The sequence below is a fragment of the Vicugna pacos genome, chromosome 10 (genome assembly GCF_048564905.1).
Source record: "Vicugna pacos chromosome 10, VicPac4, whole genome shotgun sequence".
NCBI lineage: Eukaryota > Metazoa > Chordata > Mammalia > Artiodactyla > Camelidae > Vicugna > Vicugna pacos.
Genome location: NC_132996.1, coordinates 19,534,152 through 19,555,773, shown reverse-complemented (window position 1 = coordinate 19,555,773; position 21,622 = coordinate 19,534,152). Strand labels below are relative to the sequence as shown.

At 41.3% G+C, this 21,622-nt stretch overlaps 1 protein-coding gene across 2 annotated transcripts in view; it reads right to left on the bottom strand.

Moving 5' to 3' along the window:
- The window catches only part of RAB30 (RAB30, member RAS oncogene family), an 89,515-nt gene that overhangs the window by 9,678 nt on the left and 58,215 nt on the right, over positions 1-21,622 (bottom strand). For both annotated transcript variants that reach the window (XM_015244671.3, XM_006197477.4), the window contains exons 2-4: positions 14,074-14,174; positions 10,577-10,660; positions 4,521-4,704 (exon numbers count right to left, since the gene is read on the bottom strand). In XM_015244671.3, the coding sequence (XP_015100157.1) occupies positions 4,521-4,704; positions 10,577-10,660; positions 14,074-14,166 (361 nt within the window). In that variant the 5' untranslated portion in view covers positions 14,167-14,174. The remainder of the gene's footprint in view (positions 1-4,520; positions 4,705-10,576; positions 10,661-14,073; positions 14,175-21,622) is intronic.

Here is a 21,622-nt window from a genome sequence, read left to right as displayed (position 1 = left end):
AAACAAGGATGAAGGATGGAAACTAGACCTCTCTAAATATACTTTGTTTTATAGATCTGATTTCAGAATCTTATTGATGTTTTACATGATTATACAATTAATATAACATTAAAAATTTAAAAAGAAATTCTTAAAACTGAAAGCAAAATTAAACAAATGAACCTGTTAATCATGAAGTGGCATAACCACACAGAGAGGAACTATTTCAGATGAGTTTTAAGATACAGTAATTTAATCACACATCCCCAGTGTCATGTACCCTAAGGACAAAAAGAATTAAAGGAAAAAATCTTGAACTGTTGCAGTAATCATCTTGGTAGTGGCACCGGCATCATTATTCTGGGGTTGCTATACATGTTTTAGGGGATAAAGCAAATGAGTAATTATGCTGGTGGCATTGGGACAGGGATCTTCGGCATGAGAGAGAGGAAATACAGATATAAAATTAATGAGGTTAAATAAAATTTCCATAGTCCTGAATTATAAATGGAAGTATCAGTGTGAATAGTTCATGGTGTTATTTTATCTTTAAAAAATTTCCTACCTCTATTCTGGAAATCTGACCAAGGTGATATGTCAACTGTATTACTTGGTAACATTGCTCATAGTAAAACTGACCCTTGATTGATAACTTCCATCTGGCCTGAGAATTCTACATATGAATTATAAATACCTAATGGAAAGCCTTAACTTTGGGCTTTCCTGAGTATGGTGATTCTTCACTTGAAGAGATTCTGAAAGTTAGGCCTGTCAGGTTGTTACAAGAATGACTGGCTCCCCTGGGGCATTGAGGCTTCTAGCCAGGGATGATCCTGCACTTGCCTGAAATGAGCCTTTTCCTTTCACACCTGAACTGTCCCGGGAGGTCCTCACAGCACTGTGGACTGCTGTGAGGGCTGCCTCCACTAAAGAGGGATGCTTGATGCGGACCTGCTGTTAAGCTGTTTCCTCACCTACATCCTTCTAAGTGACTATGTTGCCAAGTGTGGCCTACGGTAGTCTCCTGAGTCAAAATGTTTAGCAGAGCCTAATAAGACACCCCCTCTGGATGCTACACAATTCAGCACGTGCACAGACACATATACACACACACACTAGCTCTGTCCCCTGAAAAGCCTAAAAAGCAATCACAAACCCCCTAGTAAAAAGAATTCCTATCACCTTGGTTGTAGCCTCAAAATACAACTTCCCATTGAAAAGAAACAGTGCTTCTTGAAGAAATGGCTAATTCCAGGTCCGGGAAAGGGAACGCGTAAGATGTGCCTGGAATGCTTTTCCTACCAGAAAGCAAGAAAGTTATCAAAGATTGCTGAGTCATGTCAAAGGGACTCAGGAGCCCATTTGAAGAAACTCCACTTTTATATAATATATATAGTTTATTGAAGTACAGTTAGTTACAATGTGTCGATTTCTGGTATAAAGCACAATGTCCCAGTCATGCATATACATACATATATTCGTTTTCATATTTTTTTTACTAAAGATTATTACAAGATATTGAACATAGTTCCCTGTGCTATACAGCAGAAACTTTTTTTAAAATCTATTTTTATTTAATGGCTAACATTTGTAAATCTCAAACTCCCAAATTTACCCCTTCCATCCCCTTTCCCCAGTAACCATAAGATTGTTTACTATGTCTGCAAGTCTGTTTCTGTTTTGTAGATGAGTTCATAGTGTCTTCTTTTTTTTTCAGATTCCACATATGAGTGATATCATATAGTTTTTTTTTTCCCTCTTTCTGTCTTCACTTAGAATGATGATCTCTAGGTCCATTCATGTTACTGCAAATGGCATTATTTTATTCTTTTTATGGCTGAGTAGTATTCCATTGTATAAATACACCACTTCTTTATTCAGCCATCTGCTGATGGACATTTAGGTTGCTTCCAAGTCTTGGCTATTGTATACATGGTGCTACTATGAGAACATTTGGGTACATGTATCTGAAACTTCACTTTCAAAGTTGCAACAGTTGAAGCATCAGTAATAATCATTGCAAGGGACTGGAATACATCAAACATATTTAAATCTATGATGATATTCAAAATATAAACAAATGTCAATATTTTTGGAAGACTAGGCAACCAACTCACTACTTTAAAAAGTGATAAATGGAAAAGAAAGAATCAAGCATTTTTCTTGATTGTCCTATGAGAACTGTACCTCAGAATACCAACTATGAAGTGCATTTGCTAAAATGAAAAACAAAAAACCTGAATCTGACCAGGCTCTAGATTTACCTACAAATCTGCAAGAAATACGGGTGATGGAGGAACATATCAAATGACAACACAGAAGTAAAATAACAAAATTCAGACTTGAAAACACCACAGGACAAGCAAATGCTTTAACAAATAAATTCACAGGGAGCAAAAATGGAGGGATAACCTACAACTAAAAGGAAAATTGAAAGACATAAAAATTAATGACAACATACGGACCTTATTTGGATCTTGATTTGAATAAAAATTTTTTAATGTATGAGCCCATCAAGGAAATTTGAATACTGTCTAAATTTTTTATGCTATTAAGGAATTGTTAATATTTTTAGGTATGCAAATGGCATTGTGCTTAGGTTCTCTTTTTTTTAATTTTTATCTTTTAGAGATACACACTAAAATAATATAAACTGAATTAGTACAACTCTGGGATTTGCTTCAAAATAACCTGCAGGGGAGGGCAGACAGAATAGATGGGGAACAGATGAAATAAGATTCGCTCTGAGCTGGTAACTGTCAAAGCTGTGAGATGTGTATATGGGAGTTCATTATACTGTTTTCTCTATTTTGCTTCTGCTTAAAACTTTCCATAATAAATTTTTTTTTAAAAAGCCAGTGTCTCTTTCATACTGAACTGACTAATTATGTCCCCTCATAACCTCACTTAACTTCCTTAGAATCCCAAGTAGTACTGCTTTGACTCAAGTTCTCAAGGGCTTTCTGTGGAACAGAGAAAAAGCTCAAGTCCAAAACAGACGGCTTTCAGCTCTTCACAGCAAAGGTGCTCCAGGAGGGTTTTCAGGACTGAGCCTGGAGCACTAGCTCATAGAGAGGCAGATACTTAATCCTGTGGCCTGAAGGAAAAGTCCAGCAGTTTGTTACAAGGTAGCATATTATACAGCTGGACAAACACAGGGTTTGGAGTTACTCTTATATGCTGTGTGAGCTTGGGAAAGAACGTCACTTGTCTGAACCTTGGTTTCCTCATCTATATATTTGGGAGCATGACACATAATGTTCCTAATATGATTTCTGGTACACAGATACTAGCTGTAATGCTTTCTGTAAAGTGTTTACTTAGCTTACTGTTAACCATGATTTGTAACTGAATGTTTCTGAGGTTCTCTACCCGGCTTTCCAAAATTCAGGTCTTCCTAGAATATATAGCAATATTTCTTCTTAGGAAGAAAATATTTTAAAAATCATACAGTATTCATATTTTTCCATGATCACTGGGGATTTTTAATAATCTAGTCCATTTCACTGCAATTCCATTTTTGGGGGGCAGGGGTGGGTAGTTATGTTTATGTATGTATCTATTTTTAGAGGAGGCACTGGGGATTGAACCCAGGACCTCAGGCATGCTAAGCATGAGCTCTACCACTTGAGCTATACCCTTCCCCCTGCAATTCCATTTTTAATGGGTATATTTCTCACCACAGAAAATCATGGGTTGTTCTCTGCTTTTCCCGATACTAAATAGAGGTCCTACCCTCCTACAAGATGAAACAAATCCTTAGTGGATTCTTTCTGAAAATTGGAATTTCTCAGATCAGTATGAATGTAAGAAGGGAAAAAATTAATCAAAGTACATTTTTAAGGCAAAAAACAACTGCTTCAATAACAAATTCTTTATCAACTTAGATATGTTTTACTTGTAGACCAGCAGTTTCTGTGGCCTAGATTTTTTAAATGTTTAGCAGCCCACATAGCTTTCATGGCAGCCCACCTTCTTCCCTAGAGCTTGCACTGGTAGGAAAACCAATCAGCAATATTTTCTACTTTACTTTTCTAAACCATCACCATGGGATAGGATCTATTTAATTTTCTCTTCAATTGCGTTCAGAAGAACTGAATGTCGACTGATTTATATAGCTGTAGACTACACTCTTGGAAGGTACTATGGCACAAGCCTTATGTGATTATAAATTCTCTGATGCTCACATGTCAATTTCCCTCATTAGTCAAACATAAATACAAGACAGAAACAGATTCATAGACATAGAATACAAACTTGTGGTTGCCGGGGGGAGGGAGGTGGCTAAGGGACAGACCAGGACTTTGAAATTTGTAGACACTGACAGATATATATAGAATAGATCAACAAGATTATACTGTATAGCACAGGGAAATAAATACAAGATCTTGTGGTAGCTCATGGCGAAAAAATGCGACAATGAATATATGTATGTTCATGTGGAACTGAAAAATTGTGCTCTACACTGGAAATTGACACAACATTGCAAACTGACTATAATTCAATAATAAAAAAAATTTCCCTCATTAGTTGTTACTTACCCACTAGCACAGTGATGACCTTGTTGCTAGCATATTGTTCTATCTCCCGCAGCCACTCAGGAAGGCAACGGAAGGATTCCTCACAGGTTATGTCATAGGTGAGGATCAAGGCATTGGCGCTCCGGTAATAACTCTGGGTGATGGACCGAAATCTCTCTTGACCTGCCGTGTCCCAGATCTGAAGCTGTAAAGGCATAGAAAAGGATCAGGGTGGAGAAGCAGAAAAGAAAGAAAGCACTGGTTTGCTTAGTTTAGAAACAGAATCACCTTCACCCAAATAATTTCATAGTTATCTTCTGCCCTAAGAAAAAGGCACCTATAATTTTTTAAAAAAATCTGTTCAGTGTGTCTGGTGAGAGAGAGGGACTCACTTTGTTTTTTGGGTTTTTTTCTTCATTAAAATATTTTGAGTTTCCCCTTTATTCTTCCTTTTTAAAGGCATCTAGTGTAACATCATTTAAAAGGTGAAATTAGGGTATTTATGATCTGTTAATTTTTAGTATAAACCTATATTACCCATAGGAATTGATATTTTTTATCTATAGATTCTCCATAGCTCATATTTTCATTTTCCATTTTGTTTATTTTCTAAACCAGAAAGCATATTCCTATGTCTTATTAAAGCTTTATATTCCTGTAACATATTTCAAACTTTCTCATTTTGGTTGTAAGCAGTAAATCCCCTCTATTCTTTAAAAAACAAAAAATCACCAAACTATTGAGCATTTATGTGCCAAGCTCTTTTCTAAGCACTTTAAATGTAATAACTCACTTAATCCTCACAATAACTCTATGAGGCAGGTACTATTACTATATCCATTTCTCACATAAAGAAACTGAGGCACAGAGAGATTAATGAACTTGCTCAATGTCTCACGGCCAATATGTCCAAGAGCTGATTCAACCAGGCATTGCGGTCCCAGAGTCTATGTCCTTAATCTCAATGCCTTATTACAAAGGTCAGGACACAGGGCAAGCTGTCACTCTGTGATTGCTGGCATATCAGGTAGCAACTGGAGAGAGAAAACCCAACTTCACCGCCTTTTCCAGTTCAAAATGCAAGTGACTATATTAAGGCATTATCTTTGTTACTGAAAACAGGAACAATGCCATGACAGACAAGAATTTCTCTCCACCACTTTTAAATTCTCTGACCTTGGGCAAGTCACTTAAACTCTCTGGGCTTCCACGGCTTCTTTTTAAAAAGGTTTTTTTGGGTTTTTTTTTAACATTTTTTATTGATTTATAATCATTTTACAATGTTGTGTCAAATTAAAAAGAGGTTTTAATAATATGCAAACCTGCTGAAAGTTCACATTTTCTGAAGTCATTTACCAGTTTTAAGACCTAATGACTGATGGTTCTAATAACAAAGAAGGCAAATTCACTTCAACCTGAATTTCACAGCACAGGGCAGACTTCTGAAAGAGAACCATTCCCCAGAGAAACTGCTGAGTGCAGAACAAATCGCAGGCCTTGAGAAATAACAAAAGCAGTAATCTCCCCTTCTAATCGCAGAAATTTCACTTGTCACAAGACGCATTCACTCCCATTAACAGAATGTCATTTCCCCAGGGAAGACCTCCTGGAACTTTCGGATCAGGCCAGGTTCCCCATCCCCGCCCCCGACTCCCACACGTTCCCTCCTGCAACCCACGCTATAACCCAGCCTCCTCCCTCACAGCACCTGCCAACATTCGAATCACTTGCTTATTTGTAGCAACTTGTTTAATAACCGTCTTCCTCATTAGACTGAAAGCTTCATGAAGGGGCAGTCAGAGTCCATTTTACTTGCAGCATCCCTTACACCAAATAGTGTCTGGCATGCAGTAAATGTTCAAATATTTACTCATGGTCTCATTTAAACTTTACAACAACCCAGTGAGGCAGGCAAGTTTATGCCTCCCTTTCATTAACAGGTTACATGCAGCTAGTTACTTGCAAGGCTGGGACTCAGACTCCGGGGCTTCTGATTCCTAGTGGGAGACTCGGTCCACACACCAGGCTGCCTTTGCCACGGGAGATCGATTTAAATGTACATCTGCATCCAAAGAGGATGAGGCAGTTGGTGTCACCCTCTGCTCATACCAGTTTAGCTGAGGAGACTGATGAGTGACTGGTGGTCCCTGCCACCAATCAGCGGCACACAGGCTCTTCTTTGATTTGAAGTTGCAGCTGCTCTTTGAGGATGTACATGAAAGCCTGTGTAGGCTGAAGGCACCCATACAGATGTTACAGCTTTTGCCAGGACAAAAGATATTTCTCTTCTCTGCCCCAAACCTAGGGACATGGTTCCCCTCTACCAGGATGTGTCTTAGAACAAAAGACTATTAATTTAGTGCCACACTGAGCCTTGAAAAACACTTGTGATTGGATTTAATTTTGTCCATCATTAGAAATCAGTATGTTCTCATGACTGGCACATCTTGAGAACAGCTCTGAGAATTAAAACCACTGAAATATTTCCTAGAATAGTGATTCTATGCTTTTGCCAAGACGTATGCTGCTTCCTCAAAGGGGGCTGCCTGTTTCTAGCCTTATGGTTAATTTGAGGGAATCCATATTCCACTGCCTTTATCATTGAACTTGGTTTCACTATTCCCTCTGCAATTCATTTGCTCTTTTTCAGCATTTACAGATGATTAATAGATGCAGAACACTGTGCTAAGCACAGGGAGGATAACAAAGTGAAATAAAATATGATCTCTGATCTCAAAGAGCTTGCAGTACAAGAAGGACAAACAACATGTAGTTGACCAACCAGAGTAAGATATGAGATGTTTTATGAAAGAGGCACCAGCAGGAGAGTGTCTCCTGGTGTTAGTCTTAACGTCCATCAATATGCTCTCAATACCACAGCCCTGGGCTTTCTAACCACTCTCACTCTAGCATGGGGCTGTGCTGTCGTCCAGTCTCTTCTTTGCACCGTCATTTACACCTCTACTGCCTCCCCATTACAATAATATACTGTGATCATTGGTTTACTAGCATGTCCCCTTGTTAGACTGAGTTCTTAAGGAGGCAAAGGCTGTCTTTTATTCAACCATATATTCCCAGCGCCTTCCTAAAACAGTATGTGATACATGGTGAACACATTTGAATGATGGATAACTAAATGAACAAAGGATGGTGGAATCACAAAGGAAGGACTGATGCATTCTGCTTAAAAAATCAGTAGGATATTAAAGAAGATTTCACAGATAAAATGTTTGAGCAAGATGACAGTAAGTTACTAGGGACCAAGGATGCTTCCCCTAACACAGTGCCTGGCACAAAGCATCTACTCTAAGACAGGATGGTTGGATGAATGAAAGGATAGACAGATGGTTGAAAGAGCAGATACATGTGCACACTTTCCAGACTTTCTGATCTATGCAATACACACCTGATGAGAGAAAAATCCAGCAAATCTTCTATTTCTATTATAATTCATCTCCTAAAATTAAAACATTGCAGACTGAGCTTAGAGCTTTGCTTATGACTCATTAACTTACGATAGGCTTTAAAAAATCAATGGAGAGGAGAAAATTCTATATGTTTTAATTATATTTTCTACCCAAGGTCACCTTCATAATGCAGACCACTTTAAGAGAAGAGCCTCTTCCTCAGCTTTGCCTTGACTGATTTGGCACCAAGCCTTAAAAGCCACAAGAATCTTTCTAATACCTTTGATTAGCTGCCTTTGATCCTGGGAACCACTCTAGAAGGAATGGTACTTGTAGGGGAGGCTGAGGGAGGATAAGCCAGGAGAGAAACCGAGGTTCTGGTCCTGCCCTGCCACTCGCCGGGCAGGCGATCTTGCAAAAACCACCAGTGGATTCTCTCTCCACTGACTCTATGGGGCTCTGAGAAACCTGCAAACCACTAGCAAAAAGACTCAACTATCACCAAGAAGAGGGATTCAGTAAAGGTTAAAGAACACCGGCAACAGTCAGACAACAGTCGTCTCCTTAGTGAAGCCTGGGTTGCTCTCCTCACGCGTCCAAGTGTTAATGAGACCTTCGGATTAACGCGGTTGAGTACAGTCATTTTGTATCTGGATTCTACATACACAGCTAGAAAGAATCACAGGCAAATTAATTAGGACTGGATTTGGGAGATCAGCCAACTCTCACTTCCCAGAGATGAAGGTCCAGAGGCATAAAGCGATGAAAGGAACAGGAACTGTGCTGTGATACAAAGATGAGGAAGAGCTAAACCTTGTTCCTGCGGAGCCTGCGGTCTTGTGGTGGAGTGAGATGTTAAAAAAGGATGGATTTTAGCTAAGTGTAATACGTACTTTAAAATGAAGTTATGATTCACAGAAAGTGGAATTAATATAATACCTAAACCTGGGGATTCAGGAAAGAAAAATAAACCTGTTCTTTACTGATGGGGACCACTTCTGATTCACGGCTATTTATTCCCAGGGCCTGGTGCACGGGCCTGGATCTCTGGTCAAAGGAATGAACTCATACACATATGTACATATAAATGAGAAACCCAAACACCTGGAAACAAAATGCCTGAAACAGCAGTTATCTTCACCCAGCTCCTTGGGATGGCAACCACCTCTCTCTCCTGGAACAAGAGGACCACAAGTGGCACTTTCTGCCGCCGCCTCTTAAGTGCACACCCCTGTCTCCCTTCTCTCCCCACACTATTTTTCTGAGCTCTCTAGTTGGCATTTATGTGGATTTCCCACCCTGCTTTCGTTTTCCAGAGCCCTCAGCTCTCCATCACTGTTGAATTCAGTGTAGACGTCTTTGCAGTAAGGAACCTCTATGAGGAGTCAGGGCTGGAAGAGACACTGGGAAAGCTTCTGTCCCCCACACAGGAGCCTCATCCCTAAACACATCTCTGTGTGTCTGTGAAATTCTGTAAGAGCACCCTGGAGCTTCTCTGGTCTTCCAGAGGCATCTGAAGTGCAGATTCATGAGGAAGGAGTGCAGGTTCATGCAGAAGAAGGATGCAAGTGACACGGACTCAGACTTGGGATGCTCAGGTTAGGATGCTGAGGTTGAGATCTGGCTGGAGCTCTGATGCTACAGGTCTCATTGTGCTGCTGAGGCCAGGGTCATCACTTCTTTCCATGGGATTCAGTTCTGATCTGATGGTGGAATTTCACTAACTCTGAGGGGCAGGCAGAGCACAGTGCCAAAAATCAGTATCTCTACCCTCCTTCCAAGTAATTTAGTCTCATGGCACATTTCTTTCCATCGCCTCCTTCTTTCCATGCTCCACGGTGATGGGTTTATTGTGCCTTCATTCTCTCTCTCATAGCAGGGGAGACCCCAGAGAGGCAGTGGGGCACACTGGCTCACAAAACTGCTTCAGATCCTGCCTAACTCTCTTGCTAACTGTGTAGCCATGGATAAATAAGTCACTCAACCTCTCTGAAAACTATGACCTGAAGATAATTCACCACTTATCTCACAGGGTTTACAATAAAGATTAGGTTAAATGTATTTAACCTAGCGGGGGACTGACACATACTAGGCACTTGAAAAACAGTACCTCCCTTCTCCTGTTACTGAACACACCATATTCTTACAAGCACCAAACCATCCAGAGGCCACAAAAGGGAGAGGGGAGATCAAGGATCCCTCCCGGACCCCTTATTTAGTATTTCTCCCCTACTATGGACAGAGGTCGGGTGGGAGACAGAATAATTCTAATAAATGATTCATAGGACAGAATGACCCACGATGAATGTAGGAATCAGGAGGCTCTTTCATGAGGCTGCTGTTCAGAAGAAACAGCTCCGCTCTTTGGTCCAATTCAGGAGATCCCCAAAAGAAATTTCTTGTTTTTACATCACCTCTGACACGACGGAGACAGAAGAACAAACTTGCTTTAGCCTTTTCTCTCTATCTTCCCACATATAAACACATCGCCCACAACTCCATCCTGCCCCCACAAAAGGAAGAGAAGAACTCTGTTTGGAAATAAGCTGCCATGGCTGATTATGTTATTTTCAATGTGGGTTTCCATTAGGTGATTTAATAAATGTCAGGAAAACACTCCTTCCTCTCACACAGCACAATGAAAGCCTTATAAAACACTTAGCATCTTACCTTCACTTTTTCACCATTTATCTCCACTGTCTTAATCATAAAATCAACTCCAATTGTGGCTCCTTGTCCTGGGGGGAAAAGACCCTAAAGCAGAAATAACGGAAAATGACAATGAGCAAAATCTTTTGATGAAATGAAACTCTCCCCCACCTTCCCCATCACTGCAGATCACCAGCCCCTTCCTTTGGTTGAGTTAACTGGTAGGAAAAAGAACTCTGGTTAGTGTCATGGGTGCCCTGTTTAATTTAACTTTGTGTGTATGTTTTGAGGAGAGGAGGAAGGAGGGTGAATGGGGGAAAGAAAAGTGCTGAGAGCAGATGGAAAGGGAAAAGAGGACAAAGAAAGGGGAGGCAAGCAGAGAGGGTATAGGGAGAGAACTGGGAAAGGACAGGGGACGTGATTTCAAAGAATTAAACAGAGAAATCAGACACAAGGATAGGACTGAGGAACATGGAGCCGCAGGGATGAGATCGGGATGGTTGGGGAGGTGCTCTAAAAGGTAGCATCAGGGACGTTAAAACTGACTGTCTACGGCAGGGACATCCCTTGGGGTGAACTACAAATATGAAAAAAACAAACAAGAACTCAATACAAGAAACGTGAATGAGACAGTGAAGTTTTGAATCTCCTAATCTCCTTCGGCTCTGAGAGTGGTAACTATGTCCCCAGTGCAATGTGCCACACAGATATATCTACATGAGAGCAGGGCCAGTGACCCTGGGAAGACAGCTGAAGAAAATGAAGTCATTCAGGGGGACAGTATATCAGAAATAGCACCAAGCCAGGAGTCAGCAGCCCTAGCCACTCTGAGTGACCTCAGGCACACCAGTCCCTCTCTCTGGCTGGATGTAATTATTTCAAGACAAAGCTTTACATCAAACTGGAATCAGAACTAGAAAGATATGATTCTAGTAAAATCACATGTATAATGTAATTTTCTGTTACATAATAGTTCCTGTAAGCTTAGGGAGGGAGTTGGAGGTAGGAGGAATTCTAGAGAAAGACCTTGTCACCTAGATTCTCTTCCCTCTTCACATCCATATTCCAGAACTTCCAGAGATTAAAGTAAAATGGACTTTATTTGCTCTGGGAGCTAAGATTGGGGCACTTTTAATTAAGTCCATTCTTTCATTAAAGTTTGGACTTAAAATAATGAGCTTCAAACCAACAGAAAATGTTCCACTGCATGTCTGTGAAAGATGTAAATATAAACATTCATAACTTTACTTACAAATATTGAATCAATTTTCTTCTATTTTGGTTTGGCTCAAACACAAGGCTGCCAAGCTTCAAGTATATAGCTCCAGCTGTTTTACAGTATAACAATTGCCAAAAAAGAAAACAAGTCCTTCCCAATGTCTCCCCCATCATTTTGTTCCCCAATTCCTCATGCCTCAAACACAGTTGAATCCAATTCATTTTAACTGCCTACTAAGTAACAAAACCAAACATAGCCCTGTCTATGAAATATGAACTTTTGAGGGAGTTCAGGGACTGGGAAGGGTAAAAAGTAGACAGAAAAGAAAAATAAGGGGCACTGTGCTTACTGGTAAAAAATTACTGTTTAAAAAATGGAAGTATTTTTACCCCTAATAACAAGAATTATGCTTTTAAAAAGAAAAGCCAGATTCCTATGGTCTCAGAGGTTAGGACATGTGGAAGATAAAAATGATCAGGCTAGGGGTAGGGGTATAGCTCAGTGTTAGGGCACATGCTTAGCACACACGAGGTCCTGGGTTCAATCCCTAGTACCTCCATTTAAAAAAAAAAGAAAAAATGGTCAGGCTACGAACCAGAAGACCTGAGTTCTAATTCTAGCCTTGCCACTCACATGATATGAGATGCAAATAAGTCATTTCATCCCTTTAGACCTGAGTTTTCCACCTGTGAAATGAGAGGAGTGGGCTGACAAATCTCTAAGGGAACTTTCAGTAATAAGACAAAGTCAAGGGAACTGTTGATAAAAGGACTGAAAATTTCTCTGCATCTCTGCAGTCTTGTCCTCCTGCCAAAAGCAGAAAAGATTACTGACATTAGGTGGAAGGAAAACCAGTTGGAGTTTCCAGCACAATGCCGTGGCGGCTGCCTGAGCCCAGATGCCTGTTAGCTTGTTACTTCTGATTTCACCAGGCCACGGCTTAGTAAATAAGCACGTGTTCTAGTCTGTGTTCATTATCATGGGAAAAACCTTGACATTTCCAAAGGTGACTCTTTGTCCTCCAGCTGTTTGTGTTATCCAATCCGCCTCTGCAGTTTTCCACAGAACCACAGACTGTCAGAGCTGGAAGGGGCCTTGGAGATCATCAGGCCCCTAGCGGGCGGTGGGGAGGCCTGGCCGGGGGACATAATTTCCCCATGTCTCCACTCTCAAGCCAGTGTTCTTCCCCCGACACCAGGCTGCCCTGTGCCTTAGACAGGAGAGCTATTATCAATCTTCCCAACTATTACTTTATGAAAATACAAGAGGCAAGCACGCTAATCCTGAAAAGGATGCCATTCATTATTTTCTGGGAAAACACGAAAGGTCAACCTCAGAATGATTTCCCATCCATTTCTGTATAAAATCAGGTATATAATCTCTGGCAGGAATTCTCAAAAGGGCAGCCCCAGAGGGAACTTGTACTCAGAACATATGATAAGAACTCAACCCAGAAGGAACATTTAATTTAGTTCAAATAGTCCTTCACTGTTCTCATTTCATTACCGTTAAACAGATTAGAAAAATCAGCATATGTGGTTTTAAACCAAAACGATTAAGTCAGTTTTTTGGAAGAAATTGACAGGGCATCAGCAGGGAGCTTCAATAGTTTAATTTGTATTTGAGTTTTTATAAAGTTAATATTTAGGTTGAACTTGATGTTCAGATTCATTTGTTTCCACCTTTGGATTATTATTAACGAACAATCTTTTTTTTAATCTTATAAACTATTTTTGATGCTGCACACTGAAAGCAAAACTACTCGCCCCTTTCACACAAGGAAGCCACAGGAGGCGTGGGAGGGCTGGTGGTGAGCCACCCAGCTGTGTGCCCTCGACACGGTTTAAAAACTCTAGTCAATACAAACTATTACATATAAAATAAATAATCTATGAGGATATATTACACAACACAGGGAACAGAGCCAATAGTTTATAATAACTCTAAATGGAATATAACCTTTAAAATTTGTGAATCATTATGTTGTACACCTGTAACATGTTATATTGTACATCAACTACACTTTCAGTTTTAAAAAAAAAGAAAAAAAAAGAACAAAGGGTATTTCACAGAGAAAGGAGGGGTCATGTTCACCGTTGCTGAGATTTCAAATAAAATGAAAAATTTTAAGTGTCTCCCCCCACCCCAAACCCGCAAAACTCTAAGCTATAGAGCTGGTGCGCTTGCAAAGTGTGCGTTCAGGCCCGACAGCCAGGAGGCTGGTGCGGGTACCACTCACCCATCCAATCAGGATCCCCGGACCTCGCAGGCCAGAAGGAGAACCCCACCCCGGACTTACCTGAGTGAATCGGCGGACTAGGCACGTCTTCCCCACACCAGCATTGCCGATTAAAACAATTTTAAACAGGAAATCATAATCTTCCATACTCATTTACACAGCTGCAAGGCAAACACAGGCACGAGTGAGAGGGGCCTGGTCAGACCTGCCCGAAGAGCTCAAGCTGCGACAGCCGGTCTCCTTGGGAACAACGGGTCTGACTCATTTGAGAAGCAATTTAACGCTCCCCTCCGGTGACCCTGCGAGCGAGAGAGGAACACAGGTGTTTGGTCACAGACGGACTTTATTCCTTCCCCGTTAACTCACGCCACAGAGAGTAAAGGACACAGATGCCCTTTCACCTGGTAATCTTTATTCTTCCAAGCATTCAGGTCGCAGGTCGCTCATGTTATAAGATGTTTTCTTTTAGCATCAAAAGAAGATTATAAATTGACTTGCCGACAAGCTAGGGGCTCAAGGGAGCAGAGTGATGGGGAGCCCATCCAAAACTGAAAGGTGGTTTTTTGGACTCACTGTATGTGCCTCTGGGAAGAAGGGTCAGAGATTGGGAGACTGAACCAAGGGGAAGGAACTAGGGAGGTACCTTCCAGTCTCCTGCAAGCCCTGGGTGGGGTCTTACCACTGGGAGTCACTGCCAATTTCCCTTCTACCACCCCCCTGCTCTGCACCTCCTGTAAGCCCTGCTGATGCTGTGAAACCTCCCAAAGTGCCAGTCTTTTCATTCCCATGGGCTGTGTATACTGCGTTTCCTCTGCCTGGGATGCCCTCCTGCCCACCCTATGTCGGGAACATAGTCCTTTAAGGACCAATGCAAGCATCTCTTTCTCTGAATTTTTCGCTGATCTCCCCCAAATAAATTCCTCTGTCCTAAAACTTCATACAAGTATTTGTTCAAATGTCTGCCTCATCCTTGAGGGAGGGGATGATGTCTTCCCACTCTATTTTCCTAGCCCACGGGACAGAGTTACACTTACTAAATATCTACTCCATCGAATTAAATAATTAATTAATGGGCCTGTGGCTTTAGAGTAGGCCGTAGTTTCTCAACAGTGCTAAAAAGAATACTATTCTGCTCTGTTGATTTCAGAGGACGATTGTGAAGAATTCTAAAAAAGAAAAAAACTACACAAAAGATCTTGGGACCCATAAAGCCCTATCCTGGTGAAAACAATTAAGTACTTACTGTAGCGCTGTGCTAATCACTGTAAGAAATACAGAGATGAGGCGGTCTCTGCCCTTGAGACCCACATGAGAAAAGTTAAAGAACAATAACAAAGTTAAATACAATTCAAACCAGCAGCAGAGCTCATTTCATAAGGCGAAGGCAGAACAAGACGGACGGAGCCTGGAAGAAGAGGGAAAAGACGATCAGCAAGCCCAAGAGGGGAAAGGGACCTCGGAAGCCAGAGCAGCCTTGGGGTCACTCCTGCCAGGGAGCAGAAGCGGGAAGTGCCGCAGGGCTGCAGGGTGGACGGAGAGCCTGCTGCCCTGAGACCTGTCAAGGAGCCAGGGGAGCAGACTCCCCGTGAGCAAAGGTGATGTCTATGTGATTCCAGTGATTCTTGGCAAGAGGACTGACAGCCTATAATGGAAAAGAAAATGAAAAGGAATATATATATATGTGTAAAACGGAATCCCGATGCTCTACACCAGAAATTAACACAACATTATAAATTGAGATTTTTTTAATTAATTAATTAATTAATAATAGAATCTGGGGCCATAAGCAGTCATTGAACTCACTATATGCCAGGCTCTCTACTTGGCACTTTGTGCCTACTTCCACTTGTTTTTACAAGTCTATGAGGCTGGTATTTATTAATATGTTAGCTGTTTTACAGGTGAGTAAATTGAGGGTAGCCCAAAGTCATAAAGCAAAGAGCCAGACTTCAAGTTCAGAAGGTATACCCTGCTATCCAAAGAAGCCTCCCTGCTACGTGTTCCCACGGTCCCCTCCCCTGCCCTACAATAATACTCACCAAGTTTTACTGTACTTAATCATATATATCTCTCACATTCCATCCCTAAGCACTTCTACCCCACATGCACACACAACTGAGAGCAACGAGGTGTCTGTCCAGCTGAGTCCTGATCCCACACCTCCCTGTCATCGTCACCGTCATCATCATCACCACCACCACCATCATCATCTCATTCTATATTATTAACTCATTTAGTCCTCATAATATATCTAAGGGGGGCACTATTAGCATCCTAACATGGGGATACCGAGGCACAGGAGAAGTTAAATAAGTCATTAAGGTCCCACTTAAAGGTGGGTCCCATTTCACTGGTAGAGCTGAAATTCAAACCCAAATAGCCTGGGTCCAGCCCCCATGTCCCTGAAGTGCTCCCCTATAGCACCTTTCACAATGCCTGGCTCACAGTAGGAGCTTCAGAAAGATCTGATGAATGGAATGATGAAGGGCAAGGTTCAATAAATGTGATTTCTTTTTTCTCTTCCGCTCTGGCTTCAACTCCCAGACTCTTTCTTACCACACTGTAGTAGTTTAAATAAGAATCAAGTTCAGACTCCGGCTAAAAACCCAGGGATTAAAACTCAATAAAGCTGTTAAAAGTAAAAAGAAAATAGACCTCAGGGCTAGGAAAAAGAACAGGCAGACATGAGGCTCTGTGGGTCACGCACGGGCCACAACTCTGCTTCCTCATCCAGCTAAAAGAGAACGCAGGTTGGAGCTGCTTTCTTTTTCTGTGCTTAGATTGCAACATATTTATTTCTCTGTCCTTAGCAGAGGTCAAAGAAACAAAGCAGAGAACCCAGAGGAGAATGTCTGAAAATAAAGACCAGAGAAACCGGGCTCCTAAGAGAAGGTTAGTGGTGCCCAAGTTATGCATCTTCAGGGAAAGGAGGCAAAGGGTTACTCGGCCAGAATCAGCTCTCAAAGTCAAGTCTCACACGGTTATCAGCAGGAGCCAGCTACAGAATAAAAGGGAAGACCCTTCTCCTTTCTATAAGAAATTAACTTTAATTCTCCATTGAATGTTTCTTTAAATAAACCTCTGGGAGAAAAAGTGTTTGGTCTCTTTAAAAATGCAGACTGCCTGTGGTAAAGGCTGGGCTGTAAACTCCGGGCTTACTGGCTGTGGTTACGTTCTGTTTCTAATAGAAAACACATTGCTGGATGAAAAGCTCACAAGACTGTCTGGAAACTATGCTCTGAGGAAGCCTTTTACTTTGGGACGTAACAGTAACGTAACAGCTCAGGTATCACCAGTCACCACGTGATGAGACAGCATCCCAGGAGGGGGCACCCACTCAGAAGCAGTCAGTTACACCTCGCCCTACAACTGACAACAAAAGTCACACCTTGTCTGGAGAGCAAGCATATCAGAGATACACTACTGGCCAAGCACAATCCTAGGAATCTTATATTCTATGCTTGTTGTTAATAACAACAACAACAACAATAACTGACACATAACTCAATGTTTATTATGTGTCAGGTGTTCTTCTACATGGATTCACTCATTTAATCCTCACAGCAATCATATGAGGTAGGTACTATTGTTATCACCCTAACTTACAGAAGAGGAGGAAACTGAGGCACAGAGAGGTTGCTCTCAAGTCACACAGCTAGTTAGTCTTAAGACAAGGATTCAAACCCAGATCCATCTGACTCCAAAGCACGGCTCCTTCTGAAATAGGATGCTGCTACGCCTTGCCTTGTGGTTGACAGCACTGTTACAACTGTCATGAGGCTTAGTTGAGTGGACCCCCAGACCTACTCGAATTGCAGTGTTCTGGAACCTTCCTGCACTGGAAGCAGCCCACCCACACTGAAAGGGCCACTCACTGACTCCAGGTTGCACAAGCACGGCTCTCGCTGTGCCCTCTAAGCCCAGGTCTCTTAGGAGCTGCACCCAGACTCCTCCTGGCAAACCACACCCACAATTCAGTCACCATTCTTCGCTGTGATCAGCACAGGGGAGATAAACAGGAACACTACTCAGATAAACTAGCAAAACCTCAACCATCATAATCACCATGAGAGCTCTAAATAAACAGATTTGTACATAAGACTCAAAAAAGGAAGATGAGGAAAAGAAAAAATGAGTTTAAAAAAGATAAAAAACAAGATGTAGAGAGAAGCAAGATGGCGGAGTAGAAGGACGCTCATAGCTCACCCTCTCTCACAAATACACCAAAACTCACATCTACAGACCCACTCAGCCGACCAGAGTACCTGCCGAACTCCGACAGAACATTGCCCTCTTCGAAAGTCAAAGATGCCAAAAATCTGGTAGGAGAAAAGGGAAAAAAAAAAAAAGAAGAAAAAGCAAAACAGTGCGGGACCAGTCCTGCGGGAAGGGAGCGGCAAAGGAGGACTGGCGCTCATTCCCTGAACCGCCCCCTCTCCAATGGAGAGGGCAGCAGGATGGAGGGGGAGCCTCCAAGGCTCGGATCTGTACAGAGCAGCCCTTGGCCGAAAGAACCAAGTTAAATGGGCACAAAGGGTACCTGCGACACCCAGCCCGAGATGCGAGCTGGCAGCTGGGGCCGGGACAGGCTGCCCGAGCCGGGCAGAGTACTGGGGCGGCTGCACTGAGGCAGCCCCGGGGGACTACAGGGGGCTGCGCACCGTTGGCTGGGAGGGGATATGGAGCAGAACAACCTTGGTCCCCCATAAATTACAGGGAAAAAAAGCAAAGCAACACTGCCGGTGTGCCCTGGGGGGAGGGGCGCTGTAGCCTTTGTCTCCTCAGACCCGCGACACCATTACTGGCACTTCTCGCGAGAAGAGAGGCGGGGCGCAGCCATGGCCGCCATCTCCTCCTGTGCACAGTGCTAGGGCAGGGGTGGGGTCAAGACCTGAATCTGCACCTGGGGGCTCTGCAACTTCCTAGGCAGGACTGAGACTTGTTTACAGCCGGAGGCAGTTATGATCTTTCTGCCCTGGAACCTCAGAGAACTCACACCGCCAAGACAGACAAGGAGCTGAGTTTTGGAACAGAGCAGGGGCAGGGTGGTTCCGTGGTCTTCCCCGAGCCTGCCTACAAAGCGCCGAACCAAGGCGGAGCGGGCAGCTGCACAGAGCAGCGGAGGGACCTGCGCCGGCATAGGTTGGGCAGCCACACACCTTCCTGGCAGGAACGCAGCACCTGATCACAGTGCTGGGAGCGGGTGTAATCTTCTTGCTGACAGGCACTGGGAGCAGCACAGACAAGGGCGCCAACGAAGGGCCTCTGGAAACAGCAAGCTGAGTTAGCGAAACAGGGCGAAGACAAAAAGACTTCTCGATAAAACCATTAAGAGTGCACACTCTCCAGGAGAACACATCTTTTTTTGTTTTAATCTTTTTTATAGCTGTTTTATTTTCTATTACCTTTTTAATCTTTACTTTTTAAACAGTTGTATACGTTTACAGTTTTAATCCCTTTTAAACTTTTCTTTTAAAATCTTATTATTATTTTTAAAAATCCACCTCATTTCATTTTTAATTCTCTTGGTTTTGATCTCCTGTTACTGATTATTCACACGTTTCAAATATTTTTTTTTATTTTTTTCTCCTTTTTATTAAGGTTTTTAAAAGACGTCTCAACTCAATTGCTATTCTGCTTCAACTTGCTCTTCTATTATTGATTATACAGTTTTCAAATCTTTTTTTCTCCCTTCTTTTAAAATTCTCTCTTTTACCTTTTGTTAAAATCTGTTCTATTTTCTATTACCTTTTAAAAATTTACTTCTTAAACAATTGTATATGTCTCCAGTTTTAATCCCTTTAAAATTTTTCTTTTAAAATATTTTTATTTTTATTCTTTTTAAAAATCCACCTCATTTCATTTTTATTTCTCTTGGTTTTGATTCCTGTTATTGATTATATCCAGGTCTCAAATATTGTTTTCTGATCTTTTCTCCTTTTTTTTTTTTTAAGGTTTTTAAAAGAGGTCTCAAATCAAATTGCTATTCTGCTTCAACTTACTCTTCTATATTGATTATACACTGTTTTCAAACGTTTTTTTCCTCCATTCTTTTAAAATTCTCTCTTTTTTTTTTTAAAGTTTTATTCCTGCATAGGCTTTACATAGATAAATAAACTCCTTAAGGACCACAATAGATAACTAATACTCCTTAAGCCACAGTGCCAGAGAGATATGAACAACATGAAGAAGCAGAGGAACCACTCCTAGTTAAAAAAGCAAGAGATATCCCCTGAAAGCATGATCAAGGAAATAGACATTGATGGCCTACTAGATCAGGATTTCAAAAAAGGAGTGATCAAAGTACTGAAGGAACTAAAAGAGATAGTGTTTAGAGATGTAAAATATGTCAAAAATGAAATGGAAGCTATAAAGAAGAGCCAAGTAGAACTGGTCAACTCATTGGCTGAGATGAGAACTGATCTAAAGGCTGTACAAAGCATGCTAGATAATGCAGAGGAACAAATAAGTGACCTAGAAGACAGAACAACAGAAAGCACCCAATCAGAACAGCTGAGAGAAAAACAAACAAAAAACAATGAAAACAATATAAGGGACCTATGGGATAATATAAAGCGTGCCAATCTACACATAATAGAGGCTCCAGAAGGGGAAGAAAGAACAAAGGGGATTGAAAAGGTATTTGAAGAAATCATGACTGAAAACTTCCCAAACCTAAAGAAGGAATCAGATATCCAAGTACAGGAGGCTCAGAGGGTCCCAAACAGACGCACACCGAGACATATCATAATCAAGATGGCCAGAGTCAAGGATAAAGAAATGATCCTAAAGGCAGCAAAAGAAAAACAAAGAGTGAGTTAGAAGGGAATCCCCATAAGGCTCTCAGCTGATTTCTCTACACAAACACTACAGGCCAGAAGGGAGTAGCAAGATACATTGAAAGTCCTGAATGAAAAAAGATGCAGCCTAGGATACTCTATCCAGCAAGGCTATCCTTTAGAATAGAAGGAGAGAGAAACAATTTCATAGACAAGCAAAAATGAAGAGTTTAGCAACATTAAACCCATGCTAAAAGAAATATTGACAGGTCTACTCTAAATAGAAAAGAAGCAGGATGCTACAAAAATGAGAAACTCATAACTGGAAAGGTGATAACTATCATGAATTACAAATAGAATAAACACAAAATTGTAAAAGAAGATATCTAAATCATTAAGAGTGGGAGAGGGAAGCAAGAAAATATAGAGCATTTTTTTTCCCTTTCTTCTTTTTTTTTTAAATTTTTTGTTCTCGGTAGGATGAGTTTGAGATTACATTACTATCTGTTTAGTACAAATAGTTATAGTCATAGGTTAATAGACTTACAAAAAAGGGTAACCACAAGCCAAAGACTTACAAGTGAGTCACAAAAACTAAATAAAATCCAAGATAATACAAAGGAAAATTACCAAACCACAAAAGGAAGAAGAAAGGAACAAAAAGGAAATATCAAATCAACCGCAAAAATAAGTTCAAAATGGCAATAAACACTCACCTATCGTTAATTACTGTAAATGTTAATGAACTAAATGCTCCAGTCAAAAGATGTAGAGTGGCAGACTGGATGATAAAGAAAGAACCTTCAATATGCTGCATACAAGAGACCCAC